Genomic DNA, 24,433 nt, shown 5'->3' with positions numbered 1-24,433 from the left:
GTAATCCTTTTGTGCATTTCTTGCATTGTATGCACAGTGTCAACTCTCACCTAGCACGTCACATCCTGAAAAAATCCAGAACCCTGGCTTCTTTGAATTTGCTCTGTTGGATGCACACACCAGGGTTTGTGGGTTTTTTTGGGTTTGTTTGTTTTTTAAACAAAAATATCCATGAAGACAATGCTGTAGTGTTAAACTTGTATCCCCCCCCTCCTTCCCCTTCTCCTACACTTGTCCATCCTTCCTCAGCCCGTTGAAGGCATATATAATCATTTGACTTCTTGGCCATATTTATTACATGAACAGCAATGCACAGCAGCACCTATGAGCTTTATAGAGGTCTTTTTCACCTGATGGGCTTGTGCAGCTCTCAGCAGGGACACAAGGAATATGTATAAATGGAGTGGGAGGAAATACTGAATGCATACTCATGGGAGAAACTACAAGGTGTGAAGGAGGAAGAGGGAGGGGATTTTTTGGGTTGAGGCCCCTTTTGTGTAATTTCTGCTGACTGATGAAGGTGAGCACTCATGTGTTCACATTCTTGCCTATAGATCACGCTCCCCTCTGGATGTACATGAAGGGCAAAGGCAGACATCAGCTCTTACCACTGTCCTATGCCTTTTGAGAAGGAACTGTTCTGCTGCCACACGGGTTGGAGAGAGGTGGCCATGGGACATGATTTATGACTCTGTGCACACCCTCATGCTTGTGCATTGACAGTCAAACAGGACAATAATATTTATCATGTTTTGCTCTTTCTTTTTTTTGTTACATAAGTAGGGGATGATATAAACAGGGAAAATAGTTCATGGAAGCTTTCCTGGAAAAGCTTTTTCTTTGACAAGATTTTCCAAGCAATATCTGAAGGTGGCCTACAAGTTAACCAGGGCAGGACTTTTGCATGGATGTGTAGTGAGAAGACAAGGGGCAATGGTTTAAAACTGAAAGAGGGGAGATTTAGGTTAGACATTAGGAAGAAATTTTTTCCTGTGTGGGTGGTGAGACACTGGCACAGGTTGCCCAGGAAAGTTGTGGATGCCTCCTTCCTGGAAGTGTTCAAGGCCAGGTTGGATGGGGCCTTGAGCAACCTGGTCTAGTGGGAGGTGTCCCTGCCCATGCAGGGGGAGTCGGATCCAGATGATCTTTAAGGTCCCTTCCAATCCAAACCATTCTGTGATTTTATGATTCTATGATTTGGTCCATGCACATATGCACACACACCTGCACAGGTTTGTATGGAAGTTTGACATTCCTTATACCAAATTTATAAAATAGGTGTAAGATTTAGTTGGCAATTTTGAGAGATATTCTTGCAGTTTTTTTCCTCCAGTTCCTTTAAAATAAACCAAAGTTTACTGATTTTGAACCGACATTTAAATGGTGGTAGTCTTATGCAAAGGACAAGATCTACTGAAATAAAATACTGAAAATCCTCATCCTGTATTCTGCTCCGATCTCATAGCTTACATGCGGGTAACACATTTTAAGATCAGTGAGATTCTCTTGCTTGCAGACAACATGATTAATTAGCTGAGGGACAATAATTCTGCAATTGGTAACCAATGCGGAGTGTTCTCAGCGCAGGTGAAACAGCCTGCTTTGTATCCTCTGGCACACCATCATGGACATTTCTTCTTCAAAGGGAGCCCGTGCTGGTGCTGTTGGGCAGCAGAATCCATTTCTGGAAGGATTTCATGGTTGTGAAATCCTTGAGATCCAACATGGAGGGAGATGTTGCCCTTACTAAGTAGAAACCAGGTGTGAATTTGAAGCTCTGCAGTGATGTGCCACCCCTCTAATGTGCCTTCAAACTTTGATGGAGGAGTTCTTTAATTTAAGGTGAAGTGTTTAAAAGAGCTGTGGATTTTTCCTCCCCTCAGCCAGAAGAGAAACCATCTGGCCAGAATAGGATGCGTCTCACCTATCCATCGCAGTGCTCCTCCCTTGTTCTCAGAGGAATAAACTGGGCTTAATATTTGATTCTGTACTACATGATGATGATGTGCAGGCAGTATAAAACATGGCCCTTGATGCATACAGGTAGAGCTTCACTAAGCTTCCCCTGGTAGAGCTTCACTAAGCATGCTGGCCTTGCTATGCTGCAGTGAACATGGTTCTGCTAGTGCAAGGTGGATGGTCAGCATGGTGGACTAGTAGTCCTGTAGCAGTACAGATTTTTCCTACAGTCATAGTTTTGCCAAGGATGTGTGAAGAACAGGAAAATAGTGTAGGTTCAGTTTTTTGGATGTGACAGTTTTGAGGGCCCTATGGTGCCTCCCCTATCCCAGTCTCAGGCTATCTGTGGTTCCTCATCTTTACAGCAGAACAGGATACACTTGTCAGGACAGCAAGTTAGATAATATGAGGGTTTTTAGAGTTTCTAAGAAGCAGTTATGGTTTTCCCTTTAACATAAACTAGTGGGGGTTTTTTTGTTTATTTTTGTTTTTTCTTTTTTTTTCTCCCCACAGAAGTCAGTGGAACTACTTTGCTATAAAACTTACTAAGAAAGATCATATTTGAACACTAGCTTCTGTTTTTAGTGGGGGTTTTCTGAGTCTTTTCTAAGACTGTTTTCCTGTTGGTATGTCAGTACCAAAGACATGCATTTGGAATCTCATGTAGTTTGAGAAGCGTTAAAGGTATTTTCCACTTTCTAAGTTCTGGATTTGAGGGAACGTAATGCTTTTATTACAGGTTATCAGATCACATCACTTACAATTTTCTCAGAAAAGCGATCAATTTCTGAGAATAAAATGGCATTGAAAAAAAACCACATTCAATTGTTTCATAATATAGTGCCCCTTAGCCTATCTGTTGAAGATTTTTTTTTTCCTTGTAATATCTATTTGCAGAGTGGCTAAGTGCTGAAGTGCATTTTCCTAGTGTTATGCTTTGTATGAAATGTAGCTCAGAAAAAGTGCAGTACACCCTCTACAAAGGCTTAATATAAGGCTTAAGCTCTGCTTAAGAGTTTAATATAAGCCCTGTTTTGATGGGCTGAAGTAGGATACCCGCTGACTCTGCACAGTGATGAATTTCACCTCTATGGTGTGATTTGCAATTGATGTTAATAAGGGGATGGCTTACAGGGAAAGCAGTCAGTGTGAAGACAAGTGTGGAGGCTCTGCCTTTGACTGGAAGCACTGGTAGGTGTGGTGCTCTAAATCTGACATGGCTGTTTTCTAGCTTGTGCAATACAGGAATGGGGATGCCTGTCAAAACAAAATAATAAAAACAACCTTTTTTATTACTGCTTTCCACTGCTTATCGTGCAGACCAGTAAGAGAGGTAAAGGTGGGTGAGAGGCTGCACCTGGGAATGGGGCTCCTGAGATGCTGAGCCCAATCCCCTGCGATTGCAGACACCTGTGTTATTCCCTATAAGCCTTCTCATGAACTCATAAAGCTTTAAAGCTCTGTCTTATTAGGTGATTTTTCCTCCTCTCTATGAATAAGCTCAGTAACACATCCTTGTCTTCATGCCTCAGAATTCATTAATTTGAGGTGTGGTTTTTTTCTAAGAGACGAGTAAGAGATCTTATAAGGAAAGAGGTAAAAAGGAGCCAAAAAATTTGTCTCGGTGGCCAGATTTGGGGAAAACTTTTGCTGAGAGGCAGAAAAGAGGGTGGCATACTTATATCTATGAAAACAGGAAAAAGATAGACTGATGTCTTCAGTAGGACAGAAGGGAAGGGAGACACAAGAAGATACTAAGTGAAAGATGTAAGAAAGCATAATTTGATTTTTCAATCCATAAAAACAAAGATGAGAAGACTTTAATTTTAAATTATCTTCTCAGAATATAAAGTGCTCTAAAGAAGAGGGTTTTTTAGACTCACTGATTACTACTGAAAATTGAGAAACAGCCTTATAAATACTAAGCACTGAGCAGAAGGCAGCAGCACCAAGCAGTCGTGGGGTACAGTGACAACCAGCAGATGCAGAAAGCAATCATTTGTTGTGCTGCCCAGCACTCATGGGCCAGCTTCTTGCCTGAAGAAGAGGCCAGGGTCTGTGTGTATTTGGTTAAGACTTTGAAATGCCATTGGCAATGCAGAAAGGAACATATCTGAGTTCTGTATGGCAACAAAGTGCCAAGGGATGTGCAAAATAATCCATTAGGATGTGGGAAAAATATCTTTTGTACTATTAATGAAAAAAGTTTATTACATCTCATCCTTTTTTAATTTCTGCTTTTGTGTATGTTTTATAATGTACATAATTTATGAATACAGAAGTTCATGTGTATAATTTATAAATAAGTATATATCCATATGTTGGGGGGTGTGTGCTCAATTTTTTTACTGTTGGGGTTGCACAATCAAAAAGATTTGGAGTTCACTGCTCTATGGATCCCTCTGAGACAGCAAATGCAGAAAATTTATTGATAAAATACACTATGACAACCTGGACAGTATTTTTTTTTAATGCAAATCTACAGTGTGCTGCAGCCTTTACTGCTCTGAAAGTCTTTCACAGTGTTGTTCATCTATCAGAGGAGCTAAAAAGGCTTCTTCACAGTGCTTTGGGATGTGGCTGAGTGGCACAGTGAAGCTACAGTGTTGGTGTTGCCAATTTCTACATATGGCTAAAGCATTTCCAAGAGAGGGGCCATTGGGAACAGGACCAGTGTTGTTACAGTAAATTTAAGAAGTGGGCTAAGTAACTTATTTGGTAGTTGAGAAGTAATCTTCACATTGCCCAAATTATTTTTTTGCTTCACTCTTGATCAGACTAGTGTCTGTACAGCAAAGGCAAAATCATTACATTGCCTCTATCAGGCTCCAGCCTGTGGCTTTCCATCAATCAGACTTTGTCAGCCTTTCTCGTGTTCTGCAAAACTTTTCATTCCATCAGCACAGCCAATTAACACGACCATATCAAATGAGATAACTTGCAGAGTAAGTCTGATCCAAAACCCACTGAGGTCGGCTGAGGAACTCCCATGGTCTTCAGCACATTTGGGATGAGGCCCAGGATAAAGAGCTTGTTGAAAGAGGGTGGTTGAATGAGTTCCTAGCTCTTTTTCAATAGATTTGATTGAGCTGTGCTAAGAATTTTTTCCACCTGGAAGGAAAAAAAAAAATGTGTAACAGCATGTTTGCAGAGGTGCTTGTGCTCTCCTCCTTTCACTCCCCTCCTCCCTGCATGCACATCTCTTTAGCACAGAGGCAGACGTGTGGTTGTGTCAACTGACTGACATGAAGCAGCATATCTCTGATAAAACTGGGACTCTGTTTGATGTAGTTGCAGTACTTGATTTGAAAAAGATTTTTTGAAATCTATTTTAATGCGGATTTTTAAAGCCTGTAAGGTAATGAGCCAGTAAGACTGCTATTAACACTTCAATCTTTCTGATACCCAGAATAAGAGAAAGAGATGGATTAGATCTGTCTTGTATATTTAGCCAGCCTTTTTATGATTTAGTTGAAGTTAATCCTGTTTTATATGCTGAATTTTGTGTTTGAGTAGGTCCAGATTTTTTGCAAATGTGAGGTTCAGCTATGTGAAAGACTGTTCAGGTGTGCTGAGATGTGCACAGTGATATTTCCTGACTGCATCATTCCTCCATTTCCAGATTTATAGTTCTCTAATAATGTCCATTTTCCAATGCAATCACACAGTAACTTTCACTGACCTTAAAAAGAGTGTTCTAGGACTGCCTGCTCATGTCTGTCCTCTTGTTTTCCCTATATTGATCACAGCAGGCTTTAATAATGATCTTCAATTTCTGTCATTAATGTACACCATGGCAGCACCGTGTCCAATTATTTAAAAGAAAAAAGCACAGAAACCACTCTGTTATGTATTTTAGAAAGGAATTTTCTGGCTTCATATAAGGTCTCAAGAGAAATGACCTATACTCTAAATCTTTTGTTTATTTTGCTCTCCCCTTTCAGGGCATGATCATAGTTATACTTATGAAGAGTTGCCTGTGTACAAACACAGGATGCTATTGAATGTATGAAGCATACCTAATATTCACATACTTATGATTACTGCATGTTCAAGACTGACTAATTACACATGACAGCACAGATAATTAGGGCTCTGTGTTGGCACGCACTTGGTAAAATTGTGCATCGAGTTGTGTGTCTCAGTTGTGTGAGAACTCTGTCTTTGCTCTTCAAATTCCAGCTTTTGAGGGCTAAAGAAATTTTGTACACAGAGCAGGGAGGGCAAAGGCAGCGGTTCTGTTGTTGCCTTGCACCCTATTCCTTGGGCTCTCTCAAAACCCTGACCCCCACTCTAAAACACACTTAAATCCTGTGTTGTTTGTTTCATCTGTCCTCTTTTATTTTCCATTCCTTCTGTGCACTGTTATTTCTTGCTTGTGTTACTAGTGCAGCAGCAAACACTTGCAGCTGTGGCCAATGTGGTCAAAAGCCCCTTCCTCTGCTATCTTCAGGGGCCTATATTTGGACACTTAGAGGTAAATAATGTGATATTTTTAAGAAACAGTTGGGTGTCTGCAACTTCCCTTTGTTTCTGGAGAATTTCTGTGCAATGCCTAGTTAAGCTAGAGCTTTTTTTTTTTTTTTTTTTTTAGTAGCTAAATGTAGACTTAGGAGCTTTGTCTTTTGACACCCAAGTTTGAAAAATGGGGCTGCAGGCAGGGATGCAAAATGCGTAATCTTTCTCCTTTATAATGGGAGAAACGCTGAAATACGTTTCTAATATGTGAGGATAATGCAATGTGGAATATGCAGCCTCTGGGTTATTTCTTGATGTTTTTTTAATTAAATCCAGGAAAGTTTGCTTTGTTTAAGATCTTTATAAGCTGAGAGTTGGTGAGTACCTGTTGTGTGCAGAACTTCTCTTTTGTTGCTTGAACAAACATAAGACCATGGCCAACTCATGGGCAAGGTGGCAAAGCCAAATCAGCTTACGTGGGTGCTGTAATTACTGTGTCCTCTGGGTGCCTCAGCTGCCTGAGCTGATGAGACATCTGTCAAAAGCACTAAATTATCCTTAAAAACAAAAACCTACCATACTTGCACCATTTTAGAGATGTGCAACCAATTTTATCAGCAGCCACAACTTGCTGAGGGAACAAGAGGAACCCCTGCAGATGTGGATGGCCCGAGGCTGTTTCATGAGGGCCTCTGAGCCATCTCCTGTCTATTTGTTGCAATGTTTCACCAACCAGGTGCAGGAAAGCAAAAGATTCATCTGCCCTTTTGCCAACCTGCCAGCAGCTATAACTGTAAAATTCTCCATGTCTCAGTCACAAGCCCTTCAGGTAACCCAGTCCTCAGATTTGGTCCCATCACCATGTATTGCCATCAAACCCTTCCTTCCCTTTTCCCTCCTCAAATGCTGGTTTCTAACATCACAGATTGGTCTTTTACTGCTTTGCTCTGTAGGAGGCAAATTGAGCACATGCAAAAAAGGGCTGTGCTCTACAGTAAAATACAACTCCACTCAAATAGACTTGTTTCAGAATCAAAAAAGCAACTGTTCTTCTGACCTGCCAGGAGAGAAGAGTAGTAACATAGGGTTAATTCTCAGAATGTTGAAGTCCACAGGTGGTCTGGCATTAGTAGTAAGTCTCAGGTGCATGATATGTTGCTAATGGAATAATTAATCATGCCTGCTTGCATTCCATAGGATGATTAACCACTGCAGGTATGGCTGCTGAAGGATATGGGGTCTACTCTGGGTGTTCATGCTTTTAAGTTAAGAATATGCCTTATGAGGTCTGGGATCTCGGAGCAGGTTAGAAGAATGAGTTGTTTTTCAGATTATGTTGAAGAGAAGACTTGACTAGATCACTCTACCAGAACATCTTGTAGAAAATGCTCTGTGTATTAAAGAATACATTTGGGTGCACTGACTTCGAAATGGTAGGTTTTTGCAACTTTTTTTGTTCTTCCTTCAAAGATGCTTTAGGTAACTGGCAGTAACTGGAAGTTGGAAACCACTCTTTACAGCTGTTCATACATCCACAAATCCTCATCCCTCTGTAAATCCAGAGGGCCACATGAAGTTACCACATTGAGTGGCAATGTTCAAAACGATGACTATGTTGTGGTCTTGCATCTCTGTCTGTGGTAATGCCCTTTCACTATAGACGTTCCCCTCTGCACGTGTAGAAGAGTTTATTTCATTGTTACCTTCAAAAAAATTACTGGTCCAAATAGTTCCCTAGGTATTTTTTTAAATGATGATGATGATTATTTATTTATTTATAAAGAAAGTTGAAGACTTGTGGCATGATTACTTTCCCAAAGAGCCTTTATTTGGTATGCAGAGGGGAGATCTGCCTTTGCTCACAGAGGTCTTTCTGTTGTTTTTTAGATAAAAGGCTCCATTCCCTGAAACATCTTTAGTGAAACTACGTGGTAGGATAAGGTAGTAAAATAAAAGACAAATGCTAAATTCTGATAAACCTTTCAACACAGGAAAGCCTAAACCTGCTTGGGTCTGCTTGACTAATTATTAGCTGGCTTGGTATGTTTGCTTAGGCTCCCATTTAAAGAGGCAAAGCTTTTGTCTTTGCAGATAAACTGTAGTCAATTTCTAGCCAAAGCCTTTTTGTTGCTGCCTTTAGCTGTGTGACTCTATTGGTGTGGAAGGGGCAAGTTCTGTGACTTTGTCACTGATTTGTATTGGTAGTACAAAAACTTCCCTGATGGAAGAGGAGGAAAATAGTCCCTCTTCCATCGACAGCAAACAGCAATTAGAGCAATAGTTAATCACTTGTTTATTTATAGGCCAGAATGAGCTACACTTCCATCTAGTTTGAATTCCTGTGTACTCAGGCTGTGCATTTGCCTTTAGACTTCGTAGGGGGAAGTGCTGTGTTTTGGTTTTTTTGTTGTTTTCTCTCCTCTCTCTCTTTTTTTTTTCCTTCTGTCCTCATTTTTTTTCTTCCCCTCTTTGGCCAAAACAATTAGAAAAAGAGGGGGAAAAAAGAGAATTTTATTAATCTGAAAGCTACAGTGAGTCCACTAGCTTCCCTGGTCAACTGCTTAAATCTTTACATGCCGTCCATGCCAAGATGTGGCATCTAAATTCAGGGTTACATTTCTCTAATGTCTATACCCAGCTCCAGCAGTGTTTTGGTTTTGTCAGGGAGGATGGACAAAGCTCACTGCCCGAGCTTGTTCCTGTGGAGGTATTGTAGGCAGCAGTCAAGCCACCTCTCAGCTTTCAGCTCAGTATGCTGCTCTAACTGAGCTACTTAAGCGTCTCACTTAAAAGTTAATTTCATTTTTTCTTCCCCATCCTTTGATCTCTTTCTTCTTTTTCTTTTGAGCTCCACCCAGTACTTCCACACCTTTCCTGAACAGGACTGTGTGTAACAGTTGCATGGGCATCTTACCTGTGCTCTACACGTTGGTTCCTCAGTTCTGCTTGGTAGCCCCTTTTGGTAGATTCATAGATGAATACATAATTATGATTTCCTGAAGGATTCAAAAGTACCTTAGCTTGAGTTAGATATTCCTGGTGTAGAGACAAAGTGAATGAATAAAGCAGCCACTGTGCAGTGTGGTGTGCCAGTATGGGACTACATCACCCTACCTGGGCCTTTAAATTGCAACCATTGTTTCACTTACCACTTGGGAGAGACATTAAAATTAAAGCTGATCTTCAGAGCTCTAGTAGTGGCCAGTGAGGGTCCCTTTTTTTGCAGGCTTCTACACTTGATTTGAGGGTATTGTAGTAATGCTTTCCTGAATGTCTTTTCATATTCCATCAACTCAAAGGTTTCTTTCCGTTGTTGGTTTTACCATGATCTTCCAGTCTAGCTTCTCTTAGGATAGACACTACACTCAAGATCTCCAACAATAATTGAAAAAATTGTCTTCAAATATCCAGTTTAGTGTCATGGCCAGCTCCTTGGTGACAAACTAAAGCTAGAAATAATGATATAGGTCTGTAATGAGCCTTAAAAAAAAAAAATCACTGTTTTAGCACAAGAAATACACAAATTCAATGCAATAATTAACTCATTTCATTGTATTAGAGTTTCTTCTTTGTATGTGGCTCAAGGTAGTGCTGAGATCCTGCATCCCCTCTCCAGCCTGTGACTTCTCTGAGACTGACAGGCTGAGTTGCCCTTTCCTTTCTCTCAGCAGGCTTCTTCCTTCCTTCCTGCCAGGTTTTCTGTAATTTGTATCATGCCTCTCTCTTATTCACTTCTGCTCTTGATCCCAATTCTGTTATCAGTTCTTTTATTTTTATCAACTTCTTAATCGCTTTTGAAGAGATACCTGCATATCAGCATTTAGTGCCTTTGTTCTGCCTCTGGAAAATATGGCCAATCTGCTCGTGGGTGCTTGTGGAGAGGGAGAAGAAAACTGTCTTCTTAGGGCTCCAGTTCTCTTGCCCCTCTTTGAAGGTGAATCATTCTTGGTAATGATTTGCTATTGTTTACCTCCCTGAGGAATTTTAGTTCATTGTGGTAGTTAAAAAGTAATCGAATGGCAGTGCGCAGTCTTCCTTTCACTTTAGGGGACCCCATGATGATGATTTATTTATCATTTTCATTTCAGCAGGAGCTATGAACCGCTGTCAGAGATCACTGTGCACATGAAGGCTGTGTGAGGTAATGGAAAGATGGTTGCTGTCTCAGTGTGTTTGCAGCTGAGGCGTTGAAGTGTTTTGCTTTTGTGTGCCAGGAGTGTTTCAGACTGTTTAACTGAAGGAGAGAGGGTGAGCAGGGAGAGGGGTGCAAGAGCAGGTCCTTTGAGAGATGCTGTGATGGTGGTCTTTAACAGATCCATATGGTTTATTACTTGTGCAACAGTATACTACATGTTAAAAACCCATGTCAAAGGAACAGGTGGTTGTAATGGGTTATGTAGAATCACAGAATGGTTTGGGTTGGAAAAGACCTTTAGGATCCTCAGGTCCAACTGTCACCCTGGCACTGCCAAGTCCACCACTGGATCATGTCACCAGACATCACATCTACATGGCTTTAAGATGCCTCCAAGGATGGTGATTCCCCTCCCCTATTCCAGTGCCTGACAACCCTTCAAGTGCAGTATTTTTTCCTAGTATCCAATAATACATCTAATACAAATTGCATCCATGAGCCTGTCAGATAAGGACTTTGAGGAAAGACGTGACCAGTGTGAGAGCAAGGATGCTTCATTAAACTTTGCTTTTCCTGTCCTGTGCACAACTGCTCCATGGACAGAGGATGCTGTCCTGTGGCAGCATGGATTATGGAAGATCCAGAAAAGCAGGCTGCAGAGGAAGCTGCTGTGTGCTATGACACCGTGTAATGTAAATCAACTCTATTCCAGGAAAGTAATTTCCATGCCAGCCTCTACATGAAAATTATCTGACTTGAACAAGAGTTTCTTTACAAAGTTAGAAGAATTATTCTTAAGGGTTGGAATTTGTCTGTGTTGTGAAGAAATAGCCAGAATGGACTTCAAAGTATGAAGATGAGATAATGTGCTACAAGCACTTCTCTTATAACCAGCAGCCCTCTCAGAGAGCAGCATATCAGCTTAAAAAGTATATTTCTGCCTGAATGGTCCAACCTGCTGTTTTACAAGTAGTGCATGGTGTTACTACATTTTGTGGTGATTAAAGGAGGAAAATACCTTTCAGTCCATTCTGCTCTGGGTTTGACACTTTGTGCATACCTAGTCTTGCTATTCCTGTGTTTATTTGATCTCTCGGCCTTCTTACAGCTTGAATGTGTGATTCAGAGCTCCAAGAAACCCCAAATGCTTTTGTTTCCCTGTGTTTTGGATGGCACTTGGAAGCAATACCTGAGCCTACTTTTTTTTTTTTTTTTTTACAATTTAGTTTGAAGACTCTCCTTGCAGTTTGTATCCTGTGATCTTTTCATCCTGTCTGTTTGAAATTCTGCTTCTCCTTTGGCTTTGTTTGGCATCTATTCAACTGTTTTGTAGTAGGTATCAGCCTTTGTTAGTGGCCCATGATAGCTTACTTGGGCTGGTGGTGGTGATTGTCTGCTCAAGCACACTGAAAGGTGATTGAAATAATTTCACTGCCCTTCCTGTCTCATGCCTATGGTTGCTAAAAGGGGATTCTGCTAGTGCTGGTGTGGGAAATAAAAGTTATGTATACTCCTTGCTCTATCTACTTCATCTCTTACAAGATGAATTCACTTTATGAGAAGGACTGAGTTCCTCTTTCCTGTGGGCTCAACTCATATCAGTACATAGGTACTTGAAACATGTGAATGAGGTGCAAAGGAAAAAAAGGGGGCTGAGTTTTTCTGTATTTCCACAAGCCTTTGAAACCCCAGTACTTCTGCTCACTGTTCATGTGTGCAGCAGCCATGACATTGGAAGCATTGTCTGTTTTTTACCTTCAGAAATTAATGATGATGTTCCTTGGTGCCCACGGTGCTTTGTTGCTCTCATGAAGGGAGCTGTGGACACCTTTCACTTTAATTCTCATGGTATAAGATTAATACAGCAAAACATGGAGCTCCAGACTTGCACTGTTTAGATGTTTTACATGTATAGTAGCTTCTCCTGTTTAATTCTGGGGCTTTGTAGCCAGCACTGGTGCTATTTTGTAATACAGCAGATAGTTCTTTTTTCCCTGAAGCATTCTCACTTTCAATGGGTCTTCCAGTTGGTTCAGCCACCTTCTAGGAAACTGGATCTAGGAAACAAGCCCTCCAGAAGGGTCTGCGCCTCCTTTGTGCCTGGATGGTGTGGAAATGAAATCTGTGTGCTTTTGAAGTGTAATTTAATACATTTTGGTGAGTTTTATTGGGAATGATATAAAATCAGAAAAATCCAAGGACTGAAAAACTGAGCAAGAAAAGTAAAATGAAGAGGTATTGTTTCTCATCAGAATATTCCAAGTTTCCAAGTCATGGGGAAGCAGACAGAGGATCCAGTATTAATTTCAAGTTTATCATAGGCTATCTGGTATGTACTGTATTAGAATATCTTTCCTGTAATTAAGGGTCAGACAGCATTGTCATTGTCACCCTCCCCAATATTATGGATTAGAGCTTGCATAAAATAACTAGCTATGAGCTGAGATTTTGTGTGCTCTCAGACTGAGAGCCATCACTTCCTTTACTTTTAATCTGACATACTTAATTATAGACTAGGTTGGAGAGCACCACAAATTAAGGCTGTGTGATGCTCCCATTATGCAAGTCTATTTTCAATTGCTTGATGAATAAGTATCTGGGCTTGAAGTTTTCCAAGGCCTGTGTCTGCCTTAGGTGGAATTATTGAAAAATCTCTGAATGAGTACCATACTTTCTGAGAAAAACGCTAAAGGGAAATGTTGGTTTGTTTTATTTTTGGCACCTTTCTGGTTTGTGGTTTTTTATTACTCTAAAGAAGTGGGTTCAGTCTTATTTATTTATTTATTTAATATTAATTTTGCAGGGATTCAATGTTTGGTGAGAGGAGGTGTTTTTTGTAAGTGGATGTACTTCTTGCCTTTCTCATGCAAATTTGGGCAAATAGTAAGTCTTTGAAAAGTTGCTGTTAGCACACGCTCACTGGAGTCTCTTATGTTTACATATAGTTTTAAGCTAACATTTCTGATTCCTCCTTTATTAAGTTTATTCCCACCCTTTGTGCTGAGGGCTGACCAGGCAGCAAGTCCCTGAGAGCAGTTCAGCTTGCTTCAATTACAGGCAGTGTGAAAAGCATAGCTGTAATGGATCCCCCATCTGATACCACCAGGGAGGCTGGGGCACAAGAACTGCAAGTGAGGAATCACTGTCACCTCTGCACCCGCTTTCCCCCCTCACCTCTGCACCCGCTTTCCCCCCTCACCTCTGCACCCGCTTTCCCCCCTCACCTCTGCACCCGCTTTTCCCCCCTCACCTCTGCACCCGCTTTTCCCCCCTCACCTCTGCACCCGCTTTTCCCCCCTCACCTCTGCACCCGCTTTTCCCCCCTCACCTCTGCACCCGCTTTTCCCCCCTCCCCTCTGCACCCGCTTTTCCCCCCTCACCTCTGCACCCGCTTTTCCCCCCTCACCTCTGCACCCGCTTTTCCCCCCTCACCTCTGCACCCGCTTTTCCCCCCTCACCTCTGCACCCGCTTTTCCCCCTCACCTCTGCACCCGCTGCATCCCTCTCAACTCGACCACCACTTGTGTGCCAGGGAGGAGGGGAAGGGTTGTGGACTGTGGGTGTTGAAGTGGTAAGAAAGGAGGGCACTTGTGCACATGGTCCTGGGATAAATCCCTGCAGGGAGGATGGCGTATGGAGCAGGGGGCTGTGTTGGGAAGAGGTTGGTTGGGGAGCTCGTGATGGAAGGTGAGGCAGAGGCTTGGCAAGGGGAGCTGTGTGGGTCTGCTCAAGTGAAAAGCAGAGAGCCATGGCAGGACCTTGGGTGAGGAAAAATGGAGATGTGGTAATCATCGCCAGAGGAGCAGATGAGGGCTCAGCTGTGAGGTGTCAGTAACCAGCAAGGAGGCTCACATTTTTGGTTTGGGAATTCTTCAGTTTTGCTGGTTTTTTTTGGTTTGCGTGGGTTTTTTTGTTTTTTTGTTTTTTTCTCTCCAAGGAAGTATTAGACCCTCTGGCAGGCTGTGCCTCGCAGCTCCCTTGCATGAAAGACAATCTGCTTTTCTGTCAGCTCCACCATTAGCTCACTTGGCAAAGGTCTCTACCACAGTCTTAGGGTCTTACGATGACCCCCAGGGATGCAAAATGATGCAATATGATGGATTTTTAATGAGCTTTTTAAAAACCTGAGAAGTTGCGCAGAAAATTGCATTAAAGGAGCGTTGTTAAGGTTGTAAAGTCAAGTACACATGAGTTAAAAAAAAGCCAGAATAAAGTTGGGCGTTGGATCATTAATTCAGGCTCTCTGGACACTATGAAATGATCTGTGGTGCTCTAATCACATCTCTTTCTGGTCAGCAGGACCTCTGCCCTCTTCAGTGCACTGGATGGGTAGTGGCCTTGCACTTTTAAATTAAAAATAAATAAAGAAAATAATTTTTTAATGTGCCATATAATCAGAAGGTCTGCCTGTGCTCATCCAAGACTGTCTAAAGGGAGGTGAATTGTCCCTGAACTCTGTCAGAGCTACTCATTTGAGACTACAAGTGGCGAAGAGGCCTGAAGGTTTGTTCCAGTAACTCCTTTTCTCTGTGCTTTGGTGCCTGCCATCCTGCCACCTATACACTAAAAGGCTGTTCTCATAAATGGAGGAAAGGCTGTGTTCCCCACCTTGTCTTCAGTCAAGGAAGACACCTCGGGCCCAGAAGCACTGGAAAGCGCTGACCTTCTTGACACAATTTTGTCTCTTCCAGGCCTTTCCCTGACAGGGTGTGACTCCATGCAGCCCTAGTGCCAGCTGTTTTTCCATAAAGCCACGGAGTGGCTCTGTACATACTGGTGCTGTTAAATGTGGTACAAGACCTGAAATCTGCAGCCAGTTCCCTGACAGCAACAGACATCCAGCAAGTTGTCTGGTGGACCAGAAGTGCATGGATTAAAAAGTGAAAGGCAGCTGAGATACGTATACTCTAGTGGGAATACAACTTGGCTTTGCCTGCGCAGCACATCAGCACTTGATGTGTGTGCTAGATAACATTTCAGGAATGCAGCCTCCATAGCATTGCAACCCCTTTTTGACCCTGTCAAATAATGGGCCAGTGGCCTAGTGAGTACTTCCTTTATTGCAATGAAAAGCCAGAATGACCAGGTTCCCAGGCAGACTTTCCTCCCTCAGACTGAATGCAAAACCACATCTCTCATCCATCCCATTATTGCTGGGATGTAGGGATGGCTGAGATTCATTCGGAAATGGGTGCCATGTTTTCTGCAAATGGACTTGTATCACTAGGATAGGAACTTGCATAACAATTAGGAAGACTAAGTAGACTGAAATTTCATGTCCTCTTAATTATGCAATTAAGATGTCCAGTTACAAAATTAATACCTGTAATTGCATGCAGAGGAAGAAAAAAACTTTGCAAAATTATACTATAGTTTTAGAAAGCCATTTTCCCCAGCAATGCACCTGCCAACGCAAATGTCAGTCTTCCTGGCTGAAGCAAGAACATTTATGGCCTTGAGGTGGTACTGTTTTCATCTGTGTGCTTCACAATTTCTGTGTGAATAAAAAGAGGAAATTTGTTTTCAAGGACGGAATGGCACCAGTGGTCCTAGGGAGTGAAAGGAAGGCTCAGCCTGTGGTTAGGGCTGTGACAAGAGAGCTGAGCTTTGCTATCAGCTCTGACCCAGGCTTCCTCTGGACGTTCTGTTTGGCCTTGCATATCCACCAGAATTCAGGTCTGCTGTGGAAACTCCTTCTGGTGAGCAGATCTCCCTTCGCACCCACATCGGGTGGAGGTCCCAGCTCCTTTCCAAAGGATATGCATTGCTATAAGGGCACAGCAGACTCTGTTGCTGTTGACCTCTGTCAGGTGTTGAGCCAAAACCAAAGGGCTGAAGCTGTGGATTTATGACTCTTGTTCTTCTGCTCTTTTTTTTGAAAAGTCACTGCCCAATGTGAAGGGGCTTCATTCTGAGAGAGGTGATGAAATATTGTCATTGGCCTGCTGTAAGGGCCATCTGTCTCTCCCAGGGCTACTATGGAGCATAGTGAAGTGTGTTGCTTTTCTGTATGGGCTTTTTCAATTAATTGGCCTTGATTCATTGCTTTTTTTTTAATTTTTTTTTTAACCAAAGCAAGCAACATCCAAAGCTTTAAAGACACCGTGACAACCTGCAGCCTTGTTACAACCAGTCCCTTAAGCCTACCACTTCTCTTAAGAGACACTAAAAGAATTGTTCATCTGACCAGAACAGTATGGATTAAAAATGATAGTTAGCAGATATATGAGGATAGATTTAATATTGGGCTTATAATTTGGCCTTTCCTGTACATTATTCCAGGTGCATTTGCAAAAGTTTCAATAAAATAATAATCCTGTGGTCATTTAGGTTCTGCAGCTGGAAAACATCTGCCTATGTGGAGGCAGATGGTGCAAGTGTGTGAAATGTCTGTCTTTTTCTTGTGCAATTATATCAAAATTAAAACACTGGGAACGCATGCAAGTGATTAAGAAGAGCAAGTGTTACATGGAACTTCTCATTATCTCTGAAACTGGCATTACAGCCCTACAAATTCAGAGTTAAAAATGTGGATTTGTTGGGTTTGAAAGTAAAATTGCAATACTTAAATAGCCTTATCCAAAACTGGTTGAAGTCTCTTTTGAAGAAACCTCTAGAATGTGCCGAAATTATACTTGTGGATATTCTGCATCTTTTGTTGGAGGCATAGTAATAATTCCTTACTCTGAGCCAGATGTGCTATACAACCAAATGCTTTCCTTTCAGCAGAAAACTCCATTTTCTCCAGGGGTATTGTTTGGTAACAGTAAAAGGCAATTTGGTAATCTTTGTTGACCAAGGTTAGAATAAGTTATAAGAGGGATTTACTTTCCCCGTTCTTCACTTTCCAGCTTTGTGAGAGCATGCTTCAGGGCCTACCTCTCTTCTGGGGACAGACAGCCAATTTAATTTTGTGTTTTTTGCTTTTTCTTTAATGATTACACTTTTAGGTAGTAATTAGAGTTGCTTTTAGCCACCTGGGGTGGTATCTGCAATATTCCCTCATTTGCAAGTCCTGGTTTCTGTGTGTTCTTCTGGAATCAGACCAGATAATGATTTTCTACCTTAAGTATCCTGAGCATCTGACTAAAAGTAAGGCTTGTGTGATGACAGCTCTCCAGTGACCCTGCTCCAGAATTTGTAATGTAAAATTTCCCAGAGAGGGCTAAGAGCAGAAAGGCCAACTCTAGCCAGCCCAGGGATGAAATCAATGTTTTGGTGAGACTGCTGTCCAGGCAGTGCTTCTGGGGATGCTTGTTTACTTTAAATGAGCCATCACTGTAATACTGGGGAGGCAACCATTATTTTGTGTATTATCCCTGTGTTGTGAGCAAAACACACACCAGTGTTAACTGGGATCTGGTATGGGTATATGTAAATAGAAGCAAGCAGGTGAAAATATGTGATGATTATCTCTTGTTTGGCAGGCATCTTTTCCATTATCTCAGCAAAATTCTTTATTTTCCCACTCAGTCTTCCAAAATAATGCGCCTCCCAACTCCTAACAGTGAAATTAAATAACATCACTTTCTTTATCTGTAAGTGTCCTAGTTTATAGCTTTCAGATATTATTAGGTTCTGCATTACTTAGATGTGGAAGGAATGACGCACTTACACTATTGAGAGAAATTTGGGATAATTTCAATGGTATGTTGAACTCTATGATGCAGAATTGGCAATTCTGTAGTTTTATCTGATGCACAAATAGATTGCCCTTAATGGTAGACTGTATAATACTTTTTCTTGCAGTATTGATTATTATTACCCTCTCTGGCCAGGTGCCTAAGTTCTGTTGATTATATGCTCATTGCAACTCATGTTAGTTACCTGCTGAATTTAACTCTTTCTCCTTGTTTTTTGCTTGGTGTTTTGTGGAGAGAAGTTCATATTTGAGATCTTAAATCAGCCATGCTGGCCTACAAGAGTATATTTGGCATAATAACTTTTTTTTAACAGTTGTGTTTAATATATATGGAAAGTATCTAGCTATGAGAGGCCATTTGAATGTCTTCAAAGAGTTATAGAAATGTTTATTGATCTACTTCATTACGGCTGTTTCTCTGGTTACTTTTGATGTCCTGTCACTTTGTTCAAAATCTAATGCCAAAGTTTTAAATTAATAGCTGTGCAGGAAACCCTACTTGTATAAATATTAGGGTATGTTTCTCCTTTGAGTGAGAATGTGCTAGATTGTCCAGTAAATATTGCTGACATCAGAGCTTTATCCTTTTCTTGTGTCCCTCCCTTTGTGTAAAGACTCCTTCCTCTCTTCCTTTTAAGAAAATTGCAGTGGTTTAGGTTTTATAAGTCTAATGTCTTATTCTGCTGTTGCAAGCTTATAGCCTTAGGAAATAAACTTAGGAAAATAAATTTGATTAATTTCCCCTCTTTCCCTTTAATCTTTTCCATGTATCTCTTACATTTGTTAAGTTCATGATTTAAAAGTGCCTGCTGATTTTGTTGGGTTTTGGTGGGGTTTTTGTTGTGTTTTTTTTTTGTTGACTTATTTAACAACTTTTTGAAGCTTTTTAAGCTTTTGGAACAGACAGCATTCCCAGTTCCAGAGTTAATGTATTGATTACTTGGAGAAGTGCTTGATTCTTAATCCTTCCACCTGAATATTCATTTGTGGATTTTATGTTTCTTTAAATAGTGGGTACTAATTCTTTATTTGTTTTTGAAGCTATGCAGGATCTTAAATATAGTTGTCATATCCTACATCATTTTCTTTCTTTTTCCAGTGTTAAGTTTATAGGCTGTTTGCTTATTCCTTGTGCAGAAACTGTTCCACATATTCGGTCATCTTGGTCACCTCTCAGTATCAATTTTGTTTTTTGATTTTGTATTTGACTTAGCCCAGCTCAGTGCATTGGCTGGTCTTCTACCCTTAATGGAGATAAATTTAAATCTACAGCTTCTCCAGATGAAGGTCTAGTGACTGCCTCTTTGCACTCTGCCAGCTTCTAGCCCACCTCTCCATCCCAGTGACTAAACCCAGATTCTTTTCCCATTGTGCTGAGCAAACAGCTCTGTGACTTGCCAGCCAGATGTGTGTTATGGGTATGCTGAGTACCCTAAAGATATAAATTAGCCTGTTTGAGTTATAGATTGCTTCTGGCTGAGAAGGCAAAGGTTTGTGTCTTGAAGTTGTCAGATTCCTATGTTGGTGGTGTTCATCATGTGTTATACAGGACAATTTTTATTTTCTTCTTTTGAAAAGATCCATGTCACTGCTACTTCTCTCTCTCAATAATATTTAAGGTTGCAGGACATCAGCTGTCACATCAGAAGGGGCCGGAGTCAAGGTTACCAGTGCAATGTTAGATCTTCCTTTTTTGTGTGTGCAGCACCATCAGTCTTTAAGCACTTGTATTCCCTTTTCTGCAAAACTACAGATATTTCAAAAATCCCAGAAATACAGTGAAATCATAGGGTAGAACTAGATGTCTATATCCAGGAAGTTTTTTTCCCCCTCCCTGTTCTGCCCTTTTGTTACATTTCAGTCTTGTACCTTGACTCCAGTGCTTCTGCTTCCCACCTTATTGTAAATTGCTTTTCCTTAACTTTTGAATACCTACTTCAAATGTGACTGAATAAAAAGCATCTGAGCAAACCATGTTAGGAGGGGAAAAAGGAAAGCAAATCCTCGGTTGCATGGAGCTGTCAGTAATCTTCAGAAACTGACAAAGATGAACTGCTCACCTGAGCATAAATAGTCTCCAGAGTCTGGGTGTTTCTTGCCTTGTGAAACTGAGTGCAAGGTACTCTTTGGTTCTGCTCCTTTTTAAATATTTGGTGATTGCATTGTTTACTTTGGGTAGGGTAAGGCTCTGTCACAGTCACTTTTCACTTTGTAGTACCTGAAGACCAGGAGTCTATGAAATGTCTTGTGTACAGTGGAAATAGCAGTTAACTGTAGGCCAAGCCTGTTTTCCTGATTTTTTTTTTTTTTTTTTGTGATCTGCCATGTACTATGAACTGAAACATCCAGTATAAAATGCTGCAAAATTGACAGGTTTCTACTGACGAGATTTTCATCTCTTGCACTGTTTACATACAGAAATGAGGACTTTGCTATGACACAGAGACACTTTAAGAAGATTTTCAAACAGCAGCAAAAAAATCCTCTCTTTGAGAAAGGAAATGTATCATGTAGGCTGTTTGTCATTTTGAAGTTAAAACATTTCTTTCCCCAAGAGTATTAGCTGTTTCAATAAGAAAAAACTCTTACATTTTTTAAAAGCAGTTGAGCAACCAAAAAGTCAATAATATGTATAAAATGTCTAATAAATGTTGACTTCTGTGCCTTTACTGTGCAATACCTTGTCATATTGAAATAGTGCATTTGCGTAGACTGAAAACATATAATTTCTATTAGAAAGTTTGTACTGCCCAATAAAAAATAACAAAACATTGTTGCTGTTTAAAAATTATCAAATCTGTGTCTTCTGAGAATGATTTCTGTAAAATATCTTCCCAAAAGGAAACCCATTAAGAGACTATGGACTGTGCTGCAAGAAAACTTCTCAGTAAATGGAAATACAAAAAGTTACTGATTCCTGACTTGATACTTAAGTCCCATTCTGCTTTGCTGGCCATGTGAGATTTAATTACCTTAGGTTTATATATTTAATTTCGCAAAGTATCTTTTTCCTTTTTTCCCCTTCTGGAGGAAAGGACCATTTTCTGGTCCTTTATCTTCTTTTCTCTCCCCACTCCTCCTTAACCCCCAAGAATTGTGCAGTGTGTCCATTAGGTCAAATCAAAATATTCCTGCCTGTGCCAGGTAGGGCATTTCAGATGATGCACATCAGGTACTTGACCTGAAGGAGGAAAGGTCCAAATCATAGGAACTGGTTAGCAGAGTTTTCAGAGTCAACAAGGCTGTATGCTGGGCTTAAGAGGGAGTCAGCCCATAGGAATCTGAGGGCTCTGCTTCTGCTCTCCCTCTGTTTTGTTTTCTGTTTTTGTTTTTTTCCCTATTTTTATGGGGTTGATTTGCAGGCTTGATGGACTAAAGTGGTTGATATTGTGACCCCTGTATTATATGCTGTTCATAGGTTTTATTTTGGGTTCGATTTAATTTTCTCTCCAGGGCTAAACAGTCTCCACACTTGGGGTCCAAAGCTAAAGGACCACTCGTTAGTTCAGATCTCTCCTGGTAAGAGATGAAAGTCTGGAGGAGACCTTCAGCCTCAGTTTCATCTGAAAAAGGTGTGGTTGCATGTGCCAAAGCTGCCCCAGACAGAGAACCATTGTGAAGAGCTTTAGAATTGCAGTATTGTTCTGAGCTAAGGTGTTAATATAGACAAAACCTTTATTAATCTTAAAGATCTTTTGCCCTAGTCTTCTTGGTGATAGTGTTCAGAATGATAATACTCAGTATTATTGTATTGTTGGCTAGCCAAAACTGCTGCTGTTAGCTCCTGCTCTTTCAGGCTTCACTAAATGAAGCTCACTGACTTAAATCCATTGTTTGCATTAAAACAGGGGGACTGGAGAAAAAAAAATTACTTTGTTTTTTATTTTTTTCCAGTATTGCCCCTATCAACATGCCACAGTTTTTGCTGAAACAAGGGATGCGTGAAGCCTCTCAGTTTGCATTTTTTATCCCCTGTATTTTTTATCTTTGTTTAATTTGCTGACTGGCAGCTGGAAAATCACTTAATCAGCATATCTAGCCCAAATACTAGGCATGACTTGAGCATTCTGACAGTGTCTTGGCTCATGCACAAGTGAGACTAGTTTGAATTCTTGTTCTGTGATCTGTATAGGTAGTGGTGATGGGAGAAAAGAAGGAAAATAATAGTCTGAAGATGTGTCTTGTTCCTTTCCTGGCTGTGTCACAGTAGTTAAAACCCAAACGCTTGCTTCAGTCTTGTTTGTAACCTCACAAAACCTGTAGAAAGTAACTTCTGACTTACAAGACCTTTTGTGGGAAGAGAAGTTCTGTTTATCCACAGCTTGACTTGCATGTCTGTGTTGTGAGACCCTTCATTTATTTGCCCTGTCTGAAACACCAGTGTGTAAATTGCATTTATTTCTGTGACCCCAAGGAGCTGCTAAGCAGTATCACCACATTGGCAGTTCTGTATTTGGCCAATACAGAAAGCATCTTCTCACTCTTTGAATCCAGGAAAATTATCTGAACCAATTACTAGGGTGAGTCCTGTGATGACAAGATCCAAAATTAACCCACTCCCTTATTTTTTCTAGGTACTCCACCTCTGCATTCTCCAAGCTAAGCAAAGTTGGTATCCGACATCCTCCTCCTCTTCCTTTCATTGGAAACCTGCTCTTTTTCCATGAGGTAAGATGTGGTTTTCTTTGTATCTATCCAAAGTAATGGGACGTGTGGATAGGAGGGAAGAGGAATTGAAGGGAATGCTACACTTCAACTGGAGCATCTCCTTCTGGTACAAGTAAAACTCTGCTTTTTGAAGGAATTGGTAGAAGAAGCAGTTGTGTGCAAGCAGTTTTAACTTCAGGGTAGAGTTAACTTAAGGGGAATAAAATGTGTAAGCTCCTGCAAGTTAATTACATGAGCTTTTCTAAGAAAGTTCATGCCCTCAGTGAAACAAACTTACGTATATAGAGAAGATTATGTTAACTAGCCCCGACTGGTTTGTTCTGAGTGTTTTTTGGCTCCTATGACCTTTCTATTTGTTTGAGCTTTTGCTGATTGTACACATTTGTTTTAAAGCCAGTAACATTGCTTGCTCCTAAGCAATAGCTGGGATTAGGTACCACCAAATGCTGTTGCTCTCTGCTTGTAACCATTCTGTGTGAGAAGGGAAGAAGAGGAAGAAGGATTGAGATTCTGCCTCTGGATTCTGTTCCTTTATTTTCCTCACCCATCTCCTTAGTTTGCTAATGCTGGATGTTGGCTTTTTTTAGTTAGTTTGTTTGTTCCTTGCTCAATTTCAGTACTGTTTCTGAGGGTTCAGGTTCTCTTAGTAATGAGGAGCTGCATTTCTCTGATTTAATCTTGCAGCATATCTCTTGTGCATCTTTGTTGCAGTCCAACAACTTTTCAGGAAAGTTGGGCTAACTCCAGCTGATGCTTAATTTCCTCTTTTAAGTGCATGGTCATCAATAGCCGTGCTGAGATTAGAATTAATAATGAGAATATAGTGTCTCTTACCTTGGTCTTCATGGTGATTGTTCTGTCAATATCTGTCTCGTTATTAGGTAAAACCCATTTAAATACCAGTTTTACATGTACATCTGATTTCATTTAGAAAATAGTATAAAAGGTGGACTTGATCCACTCTTTATTAACTTGAGCTGGAACTGACAGGGTGACTTTAACATATGGGAGATGCTGGTGGTGTGGAATACAGACCAATTCATCTTCACTCTTCTGGTTTAGATTCAGATGGATGGCATGAAGCTCCTTGCTCTGTAGATCTTTGGTGGCAAAATCCAGTTATTATTAGTCACCTGTTAACACTTACTATAGCAAAAGGTGCCTAGAGAGTAAGTTATTTTGATATATTGTAGACAGGCATGCCCTATACCAGCAGAAAGTTTTTCTAAATTCTTATCTAGGATCTATTAGGCAAATTTTATTACAGGAGTTGCATTCATTAGATTCGCTTAAAGCTGGCTAATGAAGGAAAGATAAGCCTGATTTTATTAGCTTTTAGGAAAGCTAGTAAAACAAATTAAAGGTAGCTGTGAAATTTTATGTTGGAATACCAGGAAATACTTCTTCCAGGCAGGGTTTGTGAACAGAGTTGAGTGATGCACAACCACAAGCCCCACCAGGCTGTACGTCCAGCACTACATTTCTCTGTCCATCTTCTCTTCGGTCCTGTAGCTGCCAGTAGGAACAAGCAGGGATAAGTCCAGGTCCTTTGTGATTTTTCTATCTTCCCT

General features: G+C 40.8%; 1 protein-coding gene across 6 annotated transcripts in view; it reads left to right on the top strand.

Annotated features, from left to right (window-relative positions):
* TBXAS1 (thromboxane A synthase 1) overlaps positions 1 to 24,433 on the top strand; it is a 244,161-nt gene that overhangs the window by 43,620 nt on the left and 176,108 nt on the right. For 5 of the 6 annotated variants that reach the window (XM_030468312.1, XM_030468305.1, XM_030468310.1 and 2 more), the window contains one exon: positions 22,769 to 22,862. In XM_030468312.1, the coding sequence (XP_030324172.1) occupies positions 22,858 to 22,862 (5 nt within the window). In that variant the 5' untranslated portion in view covers positions 22,769 to 22,857. Of the gene's footprint in view, positions 1 to 10,482; positions 10,559 to 22,768; positions 22,863 to 24,433 lie in introns of those variants that run through there. The other variant, XM_030468313.1, reaches the window with a different exon arrangement.

The sequence above is a fragment of the Calypte anna genome, chromosome 1, assembly GCF_003957555.1.
Source record: "Calypte anna isolate BGI_N300 chromosome 1, bCalAnn1_v1.p, whole genome shotgun sequence".
Taxonomy (NCBI): domain Eukaryota; kingdom Metazoa; phylum Chordata; class Aves; order Apodiformes; family Trochilidae; genus Calypte; species Calypte anna.
The sequence above is the reverse complement of the archived record's forward strand: the minus strand, read 5'-3'. Positions and strand labels throughout refer to the sequence as shown.